This window comes from Eurytemora carolleeae, unplaced genomic scaffold (assembly GCF_000591075.1).
Source record: "Eurytemora carolleeae unplaced genomic scaffold, Eaff_2.0 scaffold425, whole genome shotgun sequence".
Classification (NCBI taxonomy): Eukaryota; Metazoa; Arthropoda; class Copepoda; order Calanoida; family Temoridae; genus Eurytemora; species Eurytemora carolleeae.
Window position 1 is genome coordinate 145,091 of NW_019396321.1, and position 19,301 is coordinate 164,391.

Sequence of the window (19,301 nt, forward strand, 5' to 3'; positions counted from 1 at the left end):
GGAGTTTAAGGGGAGAACTAAACCTCAACCCTGCAGGCATAATTCAACATTAAAGTTAAAACTTTATATTTTTAAAATTTTAGAATGGTAGTGACAGTTATGTTTATGTGATTCTATATAGCAGAAATTAAAATCTATTGATTTACATGATTTGTACACTTTGAACTCCTTTCAGGCTGAAAGGGACTGACAAAATTCAAACCGAGAGATTCTTTTAATTCCTCTCTATATATTCTATTCTCTATGGCTCTTACTAACCCGCCAATATTTTTGATCCACCCTATAGTAGTAATTAGTAGTGAACTTTTAATTTAGAGTTTTAAATTGTTTTCCGACTCTTTGATATTTTCAAAATTAATCAAAATTCAATTTGCAATTCAATTGAATCCAGTTCATCTGCAGTAGTATCCAGAAAACGGTAAGATGGTTTCATCTTCTTTCATCATTTACTTTGTTAAATGACACCAAGGTTTATTTAATTATGTCAACTGATAAATCTCGTTTAAAAAATATATTTATAAATCAGTTGCAAATCACATTCATATCCGTAGCATCATTTCAAAACAAAAAGAATAAAAAAGACGACAATTATTGCACTGTTATCTGAATACCACTGAATTTAGATTCTTCATATTTATCAATATATTATATACTATATCAAGTGCCCGGCGTTGCCCGTGGAAAAAAAAATTCATTTTGAAAAAAAATAAATTTTGAAAAAAAATGTCAAAATTTTTTGAAGCCTAGCACCCATGGGTTAATTCCCTCAAAACATTTCAGCCCATTCACAGTCACCTAACATTCAAAACCCTAACTATAATTCAAGGTTTAAGGTCCTAATATGCAACAAAACAAGTTTGCCTTTGACTCCGGGAATAAAATAAAAATAGCATAGTCACGCGGTTTCTAAGTCGCATCAGCAACTTCGCTTAAAATTAACGTCTTCCTGCAATATGCTGAGAAGTTGTCTAAAAGAAGTAAATATATCCAATTTATGCTAGATACATAACAGAATCTGTATGTGTGTCCAGTCTAGAAAATGCTTTCTATTGTGTACTGAATTATATAAGTCGATATTCATCTTATTGAATGGCAACAAGTTCTGCATTCATAATCACTTTTTTATGTTTTTTGTTTTCGTGATAGAATATATTTTTGATATAAAACAAGAAAATGTTTTATCAGCTACTAAACGAGAACATTTTTGCAGAGAAATCTAATTTTAAGAATCTATCTCCTAGTGTTATAAATTAAAATAATTATGATTAGTTATTACTTTTCAAAGGAACCACAAACTATAATTATCTAGTCCCTATATAATTGCAACCTGATAATCTGTAAACCTCTGAGATTATGTTGGACTGATATAAGAATTAGAAAACTAGAGAATGAGGCTAGGAATCAATTCCTTGACTTCAACAAATTAAAAAAATATATATTTGAAAGAATAAAATAATCAGTATGAAATTACAATTTACAGAAATTGGTTTGAAATTACCAAGATGTTGAATACAGATTTTAGAATGAGAAAAAGTAGATTTGAAGTGCATGTATCAGAAGTAAAGTGCCTGGCAGGCAGTTTCTAATACGTAAAACATTTCTGGGAAAACCCTAATAGTTATCTCAAGATATTAAATTCAGTCTAACGTGAAAGAATGAGTGATTTGTGATCCTGTTATAAATCTGCGTATCCTGTAGAGTACCTGGAGCAGGATGGGTTTGGTGAAGGAGAAGGATGGATCTCCGGCAGAGATGGAACTCATGAGAGAGTTTACTCCGGACAGTCAATCCAGTGCTAAGGAAAGATTCTAGTTTATTTTTAACTTTTGGATCGATTCTCTAGAGTAAAGTCAAGAATGTAACTTTTGGGAAATTGCATCAGAAAATTTATACTACTGCAAAGCTCAAATTTGCGACGCATTAAAGGGATTATACACGTAATTTAAGTGACTATTTAAAGAGACTGTAAGCGAAATTTTAAGTGACTCTCCATGCAAAAATGGCAATGCCCGATTTCCAACCACCGGCTCTTTAACTAAGGAAACAAAAATCTACCTTTTCCTGATAGTTTGTGATGAATAAATAATGAATGAAATCTTTGAAATCGCTCTTTGAGCGATTGAAGTTCAATCTAAACTATATTAAATAATCTTTAATCAAAAACTTCTTCGAGCCCGTTTTCGTGAATTTTTGTTTTTATCTAGTAATTTTTAATAGTCTGAACATCTTGGATGACAAACTAAAGATTGGCAAAATAATAAGTTTTTATTCATATTAGTTTGTTCAAACAATCCAGGCTTGGATTTTACTCTACTCTGATTCTCTCTGGTGAATGGTATGAACCGGAATTTTCTAGTTTTACTCCGTGTAGAAATATACCTCTGCTGACCTCCTTTAGGATATACGGGACTTTCTATCTCCCACCCCGGCCCATACATGCTTTAATTTTATAAATCTTTGCTTGATATAAACAAATTAGACGAAAATGATCGTTTCTTTAGTTTAAATTTAATTAATAATTTCACTATCTTGAAAATATTCTAGAAGGGTAGGATTACATCTCTGGATGATTCTAAAATATGACCTTTGCAATATTGTTGTTATAAAGAACTGTAACAATTTTAGATTGGATTTCTCTAAATTTGTATTGACCTAGAAATCTATTGTACTTATCTAGATTTGTATTGTACTGGTCTAGATTTGTATCTTACTGACCTAGATTTGTATTATACTGGTCTAGATTTGTATTGTACTGATCTAGATTTGTATTGTACTGGCCTAGATTTGTATTGTATTGGTCTATATTTGTATTGTACTGGTCTAGATTTGTATTGTACTCGTCTAGAATTTTATTGTACTGGTCTACATTTGTATTGTACTGGTCTAGATTTGTATTGTACTGGTCTAGATTGGAATTGTTCTTGTCTAGATTTGTAATATTGTATTGGTCTAGATTTGTATTTTCTGGTCTAGATTTTTATTGTACTCGTCTAGATTTATATCGTACTGGTCTAGAGTTGTATTGTACTGGTGTAGATTTGTATTTTACAGGTCTTGATTTGTATTGTACTGGTCTAGATTTGTATTGTACTGGTCTAGATTTGTATTGTACTTGTCTAGACTTAAATAGTACTCGTCTAGATTTTATTTCTGAGTTCAATTGTATTTATGATTGTTATGTGTTTGAATATACGTACAAGGAGGAAAGTATTGTTAGGAAATCATTTTAAATAAAATGAACTTAGCTACTAGTTCTGGCTAGTACACAGCTAGCTATAGATACTAAATGGCATCTTGAATTCGCTTTCTAGAAATTATTCACTTTAGCAAGATATAGACGGACGGGAGAAGTGGTGTGAATAGATTAATTGGAAGATTAAAGACATAGAAACCAACACCTGGCTTTAATTTTAATAATTATACATTTGAACACATGTTTATTTATATAAGACAACTTAACACACATGTATTTAAAGATATTTAAAAATTAAACACATGTGTTATATAGATATTAGAAAATTATATACACCTTTATTTATAGATACTAGACAATGAAACACATGTGTTATATAGATTTTAAACAATTAAACACGTGTGTTATATAGATTTTAAACAATTAAACACATGTGTTATATAGATATTAGACAATTAAAACGTGTGTTATATAGATATTAAACAATTAAACACATGTGTTATATAGATATTAGACAATTAAACACGTGTGTTAAATAGATATTAATCATTTAAACACATGTGTATAATATAGATATTACACAATTAAGCACATGTGTATTATATAGATATTAGACAATTAAACACATGTGTATTATATAGATATTAGACAATTAAACACATGTGTGATTTGTATTGTACTGGTCTAGATTTGTATTGTACTGGTCAAGATTTTTATTGTACTGGTCTACATTTGTATTGTACTGGTCTAGATTTGTATTGTATTGGTCTTGATTTGTATTGTACTGGTCTAGATTTGTACTGTACTCGTCTAGATTTTTATTGTACTGGTCTACATTTGTATTGTACTGACCTAGATTTGTATTATACTGGTCTAGATTTGTATTGTACTGATCTAGATTTGTATTGTACTGGCCTAGATTTGTATTGTATTGGTCTATAATTGTATTGTACTGGTCTAGATTTGTATGGTACTGATCTAGATTTGTATTGTACTGGTCTAGATTTGTATTGTATTGGTCTATATTTGTATTGTACTGGTCTAGATTTGTATTGTACTGGTCTAGATTTGTATTGTACTGACCAAGATTTGTATTATACTGGTCTAGATTTGTATTGTACTGATCTAGATTTGTATTGTACTGGTCTAGATTTGTATTGTATTGGTCTATATTTGTATTGTACTGGTCAAGATTTGTATTGTACTGGTCTAGATTCGTATTGTTTTTGTCTAGATTTGTATTGTACTGGTCAAGATTTTTATTGTACTGGAGTTTTGTATTGTACTGGTCTAGTTTTGTATTGTACTCGTCTTGATTTTTATTGTACAGGTCTAGATTTGTATTGTACTGGTCTAGATTAGTATTGTACTCGTCTAGATTTGTATTGTACTCGTCTAGATTTTTATTGTACTCGTCTAGATTTGTATTGTACTGGTCTAGATTTGTATTGTACTCGTCTAGATTTGTATTGTATCGGTCTAAATTTGTATTGTACTGGTCTAGGTTTGTACTGTATTGGTTTAGATTTGTATTGTACTGGTCTAGGTTTGCATTGTACTCGTCTAGATTTGTATTGTACTGGTCTAGATTTGTATTGTATTGGTCTCGATTTGTATTTTCTGGTCTAGATTTTTATTGTACTCGTCTAAATTAGTATTGTACTGGTCTAGATTTGTATTGTACTGGTCTAGATTTGTATTTAACTGGTCTAGATTTGTATTGTACTGGTCTAGATTTGTATTGTACTCGTCTAGAATTTTATTGTACTGGTCTACATTTGTATTGTACTGGTCTAGATTTGTATTGTATTGGTCTAGATTTGTATTGTACTGGTCTAGATTTGTATTGTACTGNGACAATTGAACACATATGTATTATATAGATATTATACAATTAAAAACATGGGTATTATATAGATATTAGACAATTAAACACATGCGTATTATAGATATTAGACAATTAAACAGATGTGTATTATATAGATATTAGACAATTAAACACATGTGTATTATATAGTTATTAGACAATGAAACACATGTTTTATATATAGATATTAGACAATTGAACACATTTGTATTATATAGATATTATACAATTAAAAACATGGGTATTATATAGATATTAGACAATTAAACACATGGGTATTATATAGATATTAGACAATTGAACACATATGTATTATATAGATATTAGACAATGAAATACATGTGTATTATATTGATATTTGACAATTAAAGACATGTGTATTATATAGATATTAGGCAATTAAGCTTTTTAGATATGCAATATATATTATGCATATAACATATGAACATTTTCAATGCAAAAAAAACACAGGGATTGTGGTCTATTTGGGGCGTATTTTGGTGTGAACATTTTAAAGAATCCAATATGATAAAGGGACAGTCCATATTAGACAATTGATCACATTTGTCTACTTTTTCAAAATGAGTTATTGGAAGCAGGCGCGTAGACAGGGGGTGAGGAAGGCAGTAGTCCTCTTGCCCCCTCCTATGGGATTTATGGGCAAATGTTAAAATCAGGTGTGCTGAGTAAAATTTTTCTTGACGCTTCGCGCAATTTATTTTTTAATTTGACCTCACTAGTTCACTTTCATCTAAAATCTCCCTCCCCCACATACTTAATGAACAAGTATGGCATATGCTTTATGCAAGTGTTTGGCATGTCTTCCTGCAACCCATGAAGGCCAACGGGAGATTACATTTGGATAGGAGGGTTGGGTGTGAATAAAGAGGGTGGAGGACTATTGATAGTCTTCAGGATACTACTCAGGACTTCAGAGAGTAATACAGAGCTATACAGCTGGATACCGTTATAATTTATAGTCCTTGAATCAGGACTACATTCGGCTACAAAGGGGAGTAGTCTCAGGAATCTACACTGGACTTCAGAGAGTAATAAAGAACAATACAAAGGGATACCATTATGCTTACATAAATACATACATTGAATTTAGACTACAATGGGCTACAAAAGGGATATGTGTTAGCTAGACTTAATAAAGAATCAAACAGCACTTTTAAGGCCAGAGGGGGGACAAGAAAAAAATTCCGCGCTTCGCCCGAAATCTTGCCTTCCTCCCCCCCCTGTCTAAATCCTGTATACTCGCCTGATTAGAAGGGGCCCGGTAGAGCAAAAAATAGCCTCCATGAATCAACCTCGGAGGTCGAGATTCTTGAGATCAATGACCCTCTGCTTTGCCATAATTCAAACACGAAAAATTTTCATTTTTCCATTTTAAAATTATTTTTAAAATAAACTTTTTAGAAAATTACTGAAAATATCTTACAGAGAGGGATAAATTAATGATCTAGTATATATACAAATAATAACTTTATTTATATTTGAATTATCAATGAAGTAATATGTGTAGCACTTCGCAATGTGTGTATATTCTACTGCAGGGGGGATCAATAAATCCAATACAATCTGTAAATCTTAATATGGATAGATCCGCAACAATTGCTTAAATGCGTCAGGCGAAACTGAAAATAAATGTATTTATCAAGGTAAACAAGCTAATATATCAAGCTAGAGTGAATACTTTTTGGCTTTCTGGTCAATATCACCCCTTGGGCCCTTTTCCCTCAAAAATTATGGGTTGCCCCTGAATTCTTTGTTTTGATCTCCTCCCACTGCAGTACACAGATTTGACGCTTGAGATATGGCGGTTCCTGGTCTATATATTTCTTGGTATTTATAATATGTTATTACAAGATTCATATAAAACCCAACAATTTAACGATAATGCTTGAGTAAGCAAAACTTTTCTTACCAAGCTTTCCCGTACTCTAATTTCACACCGTACTTTAGCTCCATCCTGTATTCCAGTTTAATACCGTACTTTAGCTCTATTCTGTATTCCAGTTTAATACCGTACTTTAGCTCTATTCTGTATTCCAGTTTAATACCGTACTTTAGCTCTATTCTGTATTCCAGTTTAATGCCGTACTTTAGCTCCGTGCTATACTCTAGTTAAATTCACCCCGTAATTTCTCTCCGTCCCGTACTCTAGTTTCATTTCATACTTCAGATCCGTCCTGTACTTTAGTTTGACCCTTTTCTACAGATCCGTCCCGTACTCTAGTTTCATCATGTTCTTTATCTCCGTCCCGTACTCTTATTTGATTCCGTAATTAAGCTCCGTCCGATACTCTGTTTCATCCTGAACTTTAGCTCCGTCCACTATTCTACCTTCAGCCTGTACTTTGGCTGCGTCCCCTTCTTTAATTCCGTATCATACCCCAGTTTCATTCCGTAATTTAGCTCCGTCCTGTACTCTAGTTTTATCCCTTACTTTAGTTTGGTCCCTAACTAGAGATCCGTCCCGTATTCTCTGTCTATATTATTCCAACCTTAATCAGTTATAAGAAACTAGATGGGTTGCGCATTTATTATATTTTTATGAAATGTTTACAAAGCAAAAACTAATTTCCCTCCAAGGTTCCTATTGATGTGAAGGATGAGGGAGTTAAACTCAAGGCTGAGATGACCCTCTTGAACGGGTGTACGGTCATCATTGGTTGCATTATCGGGAGTGGGATATTTGTGTCTCCTACAGGAGTCCTACAATCAACCGGCAGTGTGAATATGTCTCTTGTAGTCTGGACAATATCAGGGATATTTACTATGATAGGTAAGGGACCGAATTTAATTAATTTGAGCTAGTTCGCTGAACTTCCCACCGCGGATTCAACTACTTATTTGTATATTAAGGCTCCCTTCATCCTAATTCTAAACTTGCAGTTCATGGGCAAATTCTGATTCGTATATTTAAGATATAACATGGTTTAACCGTCTTTAGACCTGGCTCAAATTCCTTAAATTCGGTCCAGCTAAGAAAAAAATGGACATACAGTTACCCAGGTTATTTGATGTCGTTTTGATATAAAACAAGACCTTTTTATATAAAACAAGACCTTTTTATATAAAACAAGACCTTTTTATATAAAACAAGACCTTTTTATATAAAACAAGACCTTTTTATATAAAACAAAACCTTTTTTAACAAAAAAAATCCGCGATTTTTTTCAAACATTGAATTGAACCTTTTCTGGACACTTCCAATAGTTTACGAAGCGCTAAGCTAGGCTAGAATTTTTGATGAAAATGCAAATTTCAACAAGTTTTACAATTTCACGTGAAAGATTACCAATTTTCTTTTTTTTTCGCCGAAATTAACCTTAAAACATTGAAAACCGTCTATACGTTATTCATGGTTGTAATATATCAATCATATTACAGGGTGTATATTTTCTTTCGGATTCACCGTAATTAGGTAAATTTTATGCAACCAATGTCTGAAATGCTTAAACCTTTACAGTACTGTACACATTGCAGGTGCGTATTGCTATGCTGAGCTAGGATGTATGATAAAGAAGTCTGGAGCTGATTATGCCTATATTTTTACAGCTCTTGGACCCTTCCCTGCATTTATCAGACTTTGGATAGAATGCATTATAGTTCGACCATGCAGTGGAGCTATCCAGGTGCTAACATATACCTTTACAAATTCTCCAGGTACTAACACATACCTTAACAAATTCTCCAGGTACTAACATATACCTTAACAAATTCTCCAGGTACTAAAATATACCTTAACAAATTCTACAGGTACTAACACATACCTTAAAATATTCTCAAGGTACTAACATATACCTTAACAACTTCTCCAGGTACTAACACATACCTTAACAACTTCTCCAGGCACTAACATATACCTAAACAAATTCTCCAGGTACTAAAATATACCTTAACAAATTCTCCAGGTACTAACACATACCTTAAAAAATTCTCAAGGTACTAACATATACCTTAACAAATTCTCCAGGTACTAACACATACCTTAAAAAATTCTCAAGGTACTAACATATACCTTAACAACTTCTCTAGGTACTAACACATACCTTAACAACTTCTCCATGCACTAACATATACCTTAACAAATTCTCCAGGTACTAACATATACCTTAACAAATTCTCCAGGTACTAACGTATACCTTAACAAATTCTCCAGGTACTAACGTATACCTTAACAACTTCTCCAGGTACTAACATATACCTTAACAAATTCTCAAGGTACTAACATATACCTTAACAAATTCTCAAGGTACTAAAACGTATACCTTAACAACTTCTCCAGGTACTAACGTATACCTTAACAACTTCTCCAGGTACTAACGTATAACATAACAACTTCTCAAGGTTTAAACGTTTGCATTTAAATCTTATCCTAGTACTAGCACTAACCTCTGCAACTTCTCCAGGTTCTAGACCTAAACGTAACACCTTCTGCAGGTACTAGAACTAACCTTGACAACTACTCCAGTCACTAGATTTAACCTTGACAACAACTCCAGGTACTAGATCTAACCTTGACAATTTCTCCAGATACTATATCTAACCTGGACAATTTATCTAGGTACTATATCTAACCATCACAACTACTCCAGGTATTAGATCTAACCTTGAAAATTTCTCTATTTCTCTAATTAACGTTCACGCACTAGATCTAACCTTGATAATTTCTCTAACTAACGTTTACGCCTTTTCAAGTTACTAGCATTAACCTTTAATAAATTGTTTAAGACAGTTATATCTCTTTATAAACCCTGATATTTCTAGGCTCTCACCTTCTCCTTGTATATCCTCAAACCTTTCTTCCCTGAATGTGAGCCTCCAGATGAGTCTAAACGTCTCCTAGCCGCAGCGTGCATTTGCTTTCTCTGCTACATTAACTGTGCTAATGTGAAGTGGGCAAATATGGTGAGTTATAATAATATTAACAAAGGAATTGAGTCTTTGGAACAAAATCAAATATTTAAACCTTAATATCTTTAGAACTCGATATTTTAAACCTTTTATATTTCAAATTAAGATTATTTGATCTAACAGAATACATAGTTTGAAATATTTAAGGTCTGCAACATTTGGTTCCAAAGATATAGTGATTAGAAAATCAGAGTTTGTGGCAAAGACTCAATTCCTTTAACAAATTTGGAATTATTATTTTTATTCAGATTAAGATTAAGTTTAAATTTAAAATTTATTAAATAGTCACATATTTATGGTTTAATACAAAAAAGGATTATACAATCAGTGCATTAGGTAGAGATTGATTTCCGAAAGGAGAATATAGAATCCGCAAATGAGTAGTGTCGGATTCTGGAACCAGAGAGGGGCCTACTCATCTTCCTCTCCTTTGATATCCTTGCTATTTATTATATATTGCTATCATGTAGAAGCCAAAAAGTACTTTAAAATTACATATTAATAACTTTTTTAGAAATATCACCATTAAATTCATCAGAATGTAAAAGGTCCAGCCTTTTTTATTTAAAATTTATTTTTACATCGGGATTTACAGTTGGTATTAAACTAATCAAAATTTCTATGCACAGTGTAACACAATTATTGTGTAAAAAATAATATATGCGATTTTTTAATTTCAATTTTTTTCAGGTTCAAGATTACTTTACGTACGCAAAAGTATTTGCTCTTATCATCATCATCATCACAGGGTTCGTGAGGTTAGGTCAGGGGCACACGGAGCACTTTACCTGGGAGGGAACGGAGAAAGATCCGACCGTGATAGCGCTCTCGTTCTACTCCGGGCTCTTTGCGTACACGGGGTGGAACTATTTAAACTTTATCATAGAGGAAATGAAGGTAATGGATAATTTACAAAAAAATATGAAATGTCAACATTTGTATAATTAGTAGTTCAAAAAAGAAGTCAAGGTGGAACTTCGCATTTCCGTTTTTTAATAATTAATTGGACTGTAAGCGTAATTTCAAGTAACCCTCGCAAAGATTGTAATGTCCGATTTACAACGATACCCTTGAAACCTTAATCTGATCAACAATATGGAAGATTCTCTCATTTTTTGATAAAAGTTTATATTTATGTGAGTTTGTCCATTGTTTCTTATAAACAAGAAATGCGCAAGAATTACTTTCGCAGAGAAAACGCAAATTAAAATAAACCGTTTAAAGAAACAAAAATATTGATATATAATTCATAATTGATTAGACAAAGCTTTCAAGGGTACCGTTGTAAACTGGGCATTGTCATCTTTGCATGGAGGGTCACTTGAAATTACACTTACATTCTCTTTAGCACCGTGGAATGTTCAAAATAGCTGAGTCTGTAGATATTAGGTTAAACTTTACCCGAAAAAAGTTTCGTCGTAATTTACAGACGCAGATCATAATTCTATTTATAGGATCTTTTTTAGATTTATATTTTAATTTTTGTAGGATCCTAATGGAGGTTTATCTTTTAGGATTCTGTGCAGATTTATCTTTTTTTTTAGGATTCTGTGCGGGATTTATCTTTTTATTTTTTGGATTCTGTGCGGGATTCATTCTTTTATTTTTAAGAACCTCTTTGGGATTTATCTTTTTATTGTCGATCCTCTGCGGAAGTTTATATTATTTTCCTATAAAAATCTTGTGCAGCGGGATGTATCTTAATCTTCTTATTTAGGAATCTGTGCGGGAGTTATCCTTTTATTTTTAGAATCTTCTGCGACATTCATTTTCTTATAATTAGGATTCTTTGAGGGATTTATTCTTTTAATTTTAGTATTCTGTGCGGGATTTATCCTTTTTTTTAGGATTCTGTGCGGGAGTTATTCTTTTATTTTTAGGATCCTATGCTGCAGAGTTATTCTTTTATTCTTAGGATTCTGTGCGGCACGTATCCTTTTATTTTTAGAAATTCTGTGCGGAAGTTTGCTTTCAAAATCAAAATTATCTTTTTATTTATATCTTTCAATTATAGGATCCTGTGCGGGATTTGCCGCGTGCTATTGCTATTTCCTGCGTGACGTGTCTCGTCATCTACGTTCTAACAATTGTCGCCTTCCATTCTACATTGTCGGTCAACGAAGTCCTTGGCTCGGAAGCTGTCGCGGTCACGTTCGCCGGTCGACTGTACGGCAGCATGGCCTGGATTATCCCGATCTTCGTGGCGTGCTCGACCTTCGGAGCCGTCAACGGTACTCTTCTCACCTCCTCCAGACTATTCTTCGCCGGCGCCAGGAATATATTCAGCTATTAACTTCTTTTCTCAAATTAAATTAAATTTTTGTATGTTTTCAAACATATTTCTTTATTTTCTGGAAAGCTATTCAAAGTTTTAATTTCTGGAACTGAACAATACCATAAACTCTAGTTTTTCTAATCTAATTCATATATCTTTGCAACTTGATGGTATAAACCATTAATATTTCAAACTTAGACTATTTGATCTTACAGATTTCACGTTCGAAATATCAAATGTCTACGACGTCAGGTTGCAAAGATATAGCGGTTAGAAAATCAGTTAATTTTAAAATTTAACTTCCCTCTAGTTTAAAACAATGCATGCTCTCAAATAAATTTCCTATTTTCTGAAAATCTATTGAAATCTCTTCTTCGTGTTATGATATGGTGTTAATGTTATGATATGGTGTTAATGTTATGATATGGTGTTAATGTTATGATATGGTGTTAATGTTATGATATGGTGTTAATGTTATGATATGGTGTTAATGTTAATGTTAATGTTATGATATGGTGTTAATGTTAAAAGTATTCAATCAATCAATCAATCAATTACAAGTAGAAAAATTGTAGACTTTTACATTTTTACATCTTTGCAATTTTACATTTTTACATATTTGCAGTTTTAACATTTTTACATTTTTGCATTTTTGCATCACTTCATGCATTAAGATTGCAATACATCATAGGACATAGCTGTTCAAGTTAGGATTTTTATAATTATTATTATTATTATTACTATTATTAATATTTTATATTTTATTAAAATTAATTCATACTAAACATACTAAACGAATGTTTAAATATTAAGTATCAAATATTGGTGTACTACAAACATTAAAATTACATTAAAGGAACCAAAAAGACATACCAATGATTTCCTTTGTTTACAAAAAAAGTTTACTGAAAATCCTGGGAGAAATGTAAACAAATATAATGCTGGTCATGCAGATTTTTTCTATCTGTACTAAAAGCGTACTAATATTTTTAAACAACTATTTAGAGCTATAAAAAATACGTTAAGATCAGCGTACAGTGAACTTAAACTTTTCTTTTTCCCCCTTAACATTTTTTTTAACACCATCATTTATTTTCCAGGAGTAACATGTGTTGTTTTTTAATTATTTTATCTAATTATTATGCAACCAAATCTTGATAAAATTTGATAAAAACAAACAAGAGATATGTATAAAAGTATACTGTCAACAAAAGCACATATTTTTTAACAATCTTTTTTTAAGTTGATTTTTTTTACAACATTTGAAAAGAGCAGATAATATGTTCTCCGACCGTTGTATCTTCTTTTTATCTGATCATACAACTGTTTCTGTTCTTCTCTTTTAAATCTACAAATTCTCATCTCTTGTAAACAAGGGAAAAATATATTTCTGAATCACACTATTATTTAATTTCATATCTTGGCGTCAGGAATATCAAATTAAATATAATAGAAAGTTATTGTTTGTGAGGAGGAGATATCAGATGAATTTGCAGTTTTCATTATTGTTTTCTTATCTATGGAATGTCTAACCCAGCAACTGTTGAAGGTAGCTTCAAACTCAATTTCCTCAATATTCTTGGAGGTGGGAAAAAAAGTCACTGCACCAAGCAGGATTTGAAAATTCTGAGAATATTGATTCTCCAGGTTACTAACGCGTTTAAAGATTAAAGCAGGCCTTTAATGTTTCTTGTAGTCCCGTTTTTTCTTTTCCATTTGTGTGTAGGGGTGTATACACCCCTGGTAAAAGTTTTTCCAGTTTGCCATTTTCTCTCTCTCGCCCTGTATCTCTGAATACTCTTAGAAGCGCCGAGCCAGAGCCAGTTGTTGCTCCTCTTAAACCTATATGCATGCTCCAAAAAGCACCTATATACATATATACTATTGTATAGTATAATTCTTTTTAAATAAAAAAATGTGAAGTTAAAAACTGAAATATATATACTATATAAAGGGAAAAATTGGCTATATATTGAAAACTATTTATTTTGATTTTCTTAAATCTGTGAACTTTTAAACCATATTTCAAGACATACCCTGGCTAAAAGTTTGTTTTTATTTCATGACTACGGATCCCCTTGTATCCCATGTTTACTGGAACCCTCTGAATACCATGTCTACTGGAACCCTTGTATCTCATGTTTACTGGATCCCCTTGTATCCCATGTTTACTTGATCCTCTTTATCCCATGTTTACTGGATCCCCTTGTATCCCATGTTTACTTGATCCTCTTTATCCCATGTTTACTGGATCCCCTTGTATCCCATGTTTACTGGATCCCCTTGTATCCCATGTTTACTGGATCCCCTTGTATCTCATGTTTACTGGACCCTCTTTATCCCATGTTTACTGGATTCCCCTGTTCCCCCTGTATACCATGTTTACTGTATCCCCCTGTATACCATGTTTACTGTATCCCACTGTATACCATGTTTACTGGATCCCCTTGTATCCCCTGTTTACTGTATCCCCCTGTATACCATGTTTACTGTATCCTCTGTATTACATATTTACTGGATCCCCATGTATCCCATGTTAACTGGATCCCCTTGTATCCCCTGTTTACTGTATCCCCCTGTCTACCATGTTTACTGTATCCCCCTGTATCCCCTGTTATTTACTGTTTACTGGATAAACATGAAATGTTCCTAAGTGAGTTCAATATTTTGAACATATGTTTACAATATTATATAATTTCTCAAGGACTCTTTAGATCTAAATCAATTTAAATTACGCTCATATATCTTATTCACATTTCCATCTTTTCTTAATTTTGACTTTTTCCCTTTTTCAACATTTTACAATCTCTTAAATCAATTTTCCTGGTTTTTAATTCTTGTCTAAATATCTTTTGTGTTCATTGTAAAACAAAAGCTTCGCTGATTTTATAAACAAAAATCGTGCATTTTCAAAATTTTATGGAAATCGAATTTTGTTGGAGGCTATTTTTTATTTTGATCATTCATAAACCTTCCCTGTGTTCATAAGAGATTCGGCCGTTTTGACGTTTTGGATATAAACAGACATACAAGCAAAGTTTATATATAGATACAATATACAATATACAATAAACAATAAACAACGCACAATATAAATTATACAATATACAATATACAATTTATACATTATACAATATACAATATGCAATATACCTTTTGCAATATACAAAATGCATTATGCAATATACAATATATTATATACAATATACAATGTACAATATACAATATACAATATACATTATGCAATATATAATATATTATATACAATATACAATATACAATATACAATACACAATGTACAATGTACAATATACAATAACAATATATCATATACAATCTACAATAAAAAATCAATTTTACCAGTGCAGTAGTTTAAAAATCAACCCAATATTATTCCAAAGATTTATGAATCCCACTGTACAACAAACATTAAACATAAAACAATATTGAACCAAATCAACATTATTAAATGTTGCATCTCACATCTGTTCTCATTCAGACATATGTTTCCTATTTATTTACAAAACATTTAAACAAATATTTAAAACATGTTTTTAATACAAATATATCAAATATAAGAATTAAAATGACGAATATATTTGAGCGCAGGGAGGGTCATATGCCACGGATTCTTGCAATGATTCAGGTAAATTTTTATATAAAAAACTTTTTAAAAATGCCCTTTTAAACTTTCAATTTTTCCTCTTCTTTTATCAATATTAACACGTTAAAAGAATTTGAAAGATGTAGATTAAAGAAGTATTGTTTAAAAAAAATCAATTTTGAAAATTTTATTTAAAAAGTCTGGTTGTGATCTTAAACTTCTTCAATTTTAAATTGAAAGCGTGTCTAAGAATTGAGTGAATTGTAGCTGTTATAAATGTACTTTTTTCAGAGATAACCGTTACACATAACAAAATGTCGAGCTATACTTATTATAATAATAGTCTATTTATATTTTTTTGGCGGGAAAAGTTTTTAATGGAGCTTTATTGAGAGAGATTTGACGTTGTCGGGACATTTTTACCTGAAATTGTCCCGACCGCAGAGAAGAACAATTTAGGGGTAAAAAAGGTGAAAACCGACTTTTATTCTGCTTTCTACTGGTATACTGGTGGATATTATTGTAAAAATATTTGAATTGAGTTTTTGCCACAAACTCAGATTTCTTTGCAACCTGATGTTATAAACTTAGATATTTCAAACTTGTGACAGGTACATTCTCAAGAACTGACGAGGGTCAACCCAGACTGAAATATATTTTTAATAAAATGTGGAACTAACATATACTTTATTTACTCTATAGAGGTTTGGTCCATCATCATCACCGAATTTTAAATCTAACAGAATTCATGGTTTAAAATATCCGAGGTCTACGCTATCGGGTTTTAAAGATATAAGGATTAGAAAATCAAAGTTTGTGGCAAAGCCTTAATTTCTTTGATCTAATTAAAGAATATATGAAGGTTGAGAGAGCAACTCCAGTTCCTAGTGTTCTATATATAACTATTCTATCCCTTCTTTATCTAATTAAAGAATATATAAAGGTTGAGAATGCAACTCCAGTTCCTAGTGTTCTATGTATAACTATCCTATCCCTTCTTTATCTAATTAAAGAATATATAAAGGTTGAGAGAGCAACTCTAGGATCCTAGTGTTCTATGTATAACTATCCTATCCCTTCTTTATCTAATTAAAGAATATATGAAGGTTGAGAGAGCAACTCCAGTTCCTAGTGTTCTATGTATAACTATTCTATCCCTTCTTTATCTAACTTCAAGGTAAAAAAAAACATATTTTTTGCCAAAACCTAAAAGGTTAAATTTTTATGATCAGTTTTTTAATGTCATCATGAAACTTTCAGACTTTTAATAAAAGAACAGAGCTGAGAACTTTAGAATGTGATATCCTTAATCCTGATGTTTTAATTAATCTGGAGATTAATAACTAGAGGAGAACAAGCGTTATTTAGCCTCGAGATTAAGAAGAAGAGTGGATCAAGCATTAATCCCGATATCCACCATTCAAAAGTTCCCAGCTCAGATCAGATCTTTTTTTTAAAACAAAAAAGTATTATTAGTATTTGTTACAATATTTGATCAAAGCTTTATAGTTCTACTTTAAAAGTATTAGTTAGCAACATTTCTTGTCATATTCAAAGAACATATGACTACCATCAAAAAGAATTTGTACCAATGTCAGAACAAACATTTTCAGTCTCCTTTGAATTACATTGCTAGCATTAAAGATGTTTTGCAGCAATAAATTAGAGCAAACCTTTCAAGTCCAACTTATAAGACATTGCCAACATTAGAAATGCAATGTAGCAATATCGGAGAAAACCTTTCATTTCCTATTTAAAAATATTGCCGGCAAAAATTATGATTTTGAGAAAAAATTGAGCAAATCTTTCTAGTTGGATTATATGGCTCAAATTATTATTTTTTTTTATAGCAATATCGGAGTACTGATGAACTACCTGGGGTTCGCTACTTGGCTCTCTATCGGAGCTGCAGTCTTCTGTCTCCCGTACCTCCGGTGGAAGCAGCCAGACCTACCCCGACCTATCAAGATAAACCTGGGGTTCCCTATCGTCTACCTTCTAATGACCCTGGTGATCACCCTCCTGCCTATGCTGGCCCAGCCGGTGGAGACTGGTATAGGTCTAGCCATGATCCTCACCGCGGTTCCAGTTTACCTTATCTTTATCCAGTGGCAGGGTAAACCCAGCTGGCTAACCAGCTTCACTATCCTCACCACGGACCAACTTCAGAGGCTCCTGGTCGTAATGCCACCTGGCAAGGAAGAATAAAATTTGATTTTAAAAAGCTTGAACCACAAAAACTGGTTTTAGAAAGCTGGATCAACAAAAACCGGTTTTAGATAGCTGGAGCCACAAAAACTGGGTTTAGAAAGCTGAAACACAAAAAACCGGTTTTAGAAAGCTGGAACCACAAAAACTGGTTTTAGAAAGCTGAAACAACAAAACCCGGTTTTAGAAAGCCGGAACAATGAAACCCCGTTTTAGAAAGCTGTAACCACAAAAACTGGTTTAAAAAGCTAAAACAACAAAAAAAAACTAAAATTTGCGCGAGAATGTAAGAAAAAGATTAAACAAATTAGGATTAGAAATTCAAAGTTCGAGGCGAGTAATAATTTTCTTACTCCTATGTACGTACGTGTCATGATTTTTTTATTAGAGATGATTTATTTGATATCTGTAAGCTTGAAAAAATTTATTTTTATACGAGTGTAGAACTTATTTTAAAGGTTATATGTATGTTATGTATAATGTATTGTAAAATGTAGAATCATCAATCATAATTAAAAAATATTTTTCTGTTTTATTTTATTTCTTTTACTTGTTATTAAATAAAGTAATTATTGTAATAGTGAAAAAAATATATCCAATAGCGCTTAACAACTTGACTTTTAAAAGTAGAAAAGCTGGAAAGTTTTTACAAAAAAGCCTTTTTTTGAGAATGCAATGATGGTTTTTGTGAGAAAAAGATTAATAAATGTTTTGTAAGAATATTTAGGAATATTTAATTGATGCATTTAAACATTAATAAAATTAATTTAAGGAATTATACTGGGTGTCTCCAAACAAAGTGTAATTAGTGCTTTGGAGCCCTTTCGTTAAAGACTTTTAATGGATAAAAAGCTTTTTTCACAATTTTTTTTGAGACATCCTGTATGTTTAACAATGCTATTATTGTCAACTCAAGAGCCGGATGTATAATTATGAAAAGTGGAATACCTAGAAGAATAAAAATAAATCTCACTTTATTGAGTCTTCGCTGCAAACTCAAATTTTATATTCCATATATCTTTGTAACCTGATGGTGCAAACCTTTGATGTTTTAAAATTAGATTATTTGATCTAACATATTTCATAGTTAGAAATATCTGAGCTCTACAACTTTCAGTTTGTGGCAAAGACTTAATTTCTTTAATACTATACGCCTGCTAGTGATATGCTACCCTAATTAAACAAATTAATCTTTTAATTATTGAGCCTGTGCCACAAACCCAAATTT

At 31.8% G+C, this 19,301-nt stretch overlaps 1 protein-coding gene across 4 annotated transcripts; it reads left to right on the forward strand.

Moving 5' to 3' along the window:
- The first annotated feature begins 1,515 nt into the window (after positions 1-1,515).
- On the forward strand, positions 1,516-18,508 carry LOC111700885 (large neutral amino acids transporter small subunit 1). Of its 4 annotated transcripts, none has more exons than XM_023471948.1 (9): positions 1,516-1,800; positions 7,659-7,851; positions 8,556-8,704; positions 9,840-9,980; positions 10,677-10,883; positions 12,001-12,260; positions 15,871-15,907; positions 16,972-17,042; positions 17,716-18,508. In XM_023471948.1, the coding sequence occupies exons 1-9, from the start codon at positions 1,714-1,716 to the stop codon at positions 18,071-18,073; spliced, it is 1,503 nt and encodes a 500-aa protein (XP_023327716.1). In that variant the 5' UTR covers positions 1,516-1,713; the 3' UTR covers positions 18,074-18,508. The 4 variants fall into 4 exon arrangements, with proteins under 4 accessions (XP_023327716.1, XP_023327719.1, XP_023327718.1 ...); XM_023471950.1 differs by lacking the exon at positions 1,516-1,800 and adding an exon at positions 2,384-2,406; XM_023471949.1 differs by lacking the exon at positions 1,516-1,800 and adding an exon at positions 6,874-6,908.
- Positions 18,509-19,301: the final 793 nt, after the last annotated feature.

Coding starts and splice junctions, on each gene's coding strand:
- LOC111700885 (XM_023471948.1), top strand. CDS start 1,714: ATGGGTTTGGTGAAGGAGAAGGATGGATCTCCGGCAGAGATGGAACTC. Junction 8,705..9,839: donor CATGCAGTGGAGCTATCCAG/GTGCTAACATAT, acceptor TGATATTTCTAG/GCTCTCACCTTCTCCTTGTA. Junction 9,981..10,676: donor ATGTGAAGTGGGCAAATATG/GTGAGTTATAAT, acceptor AATTTTTTTCAG/GTTCAAGATTACTTTACGTA.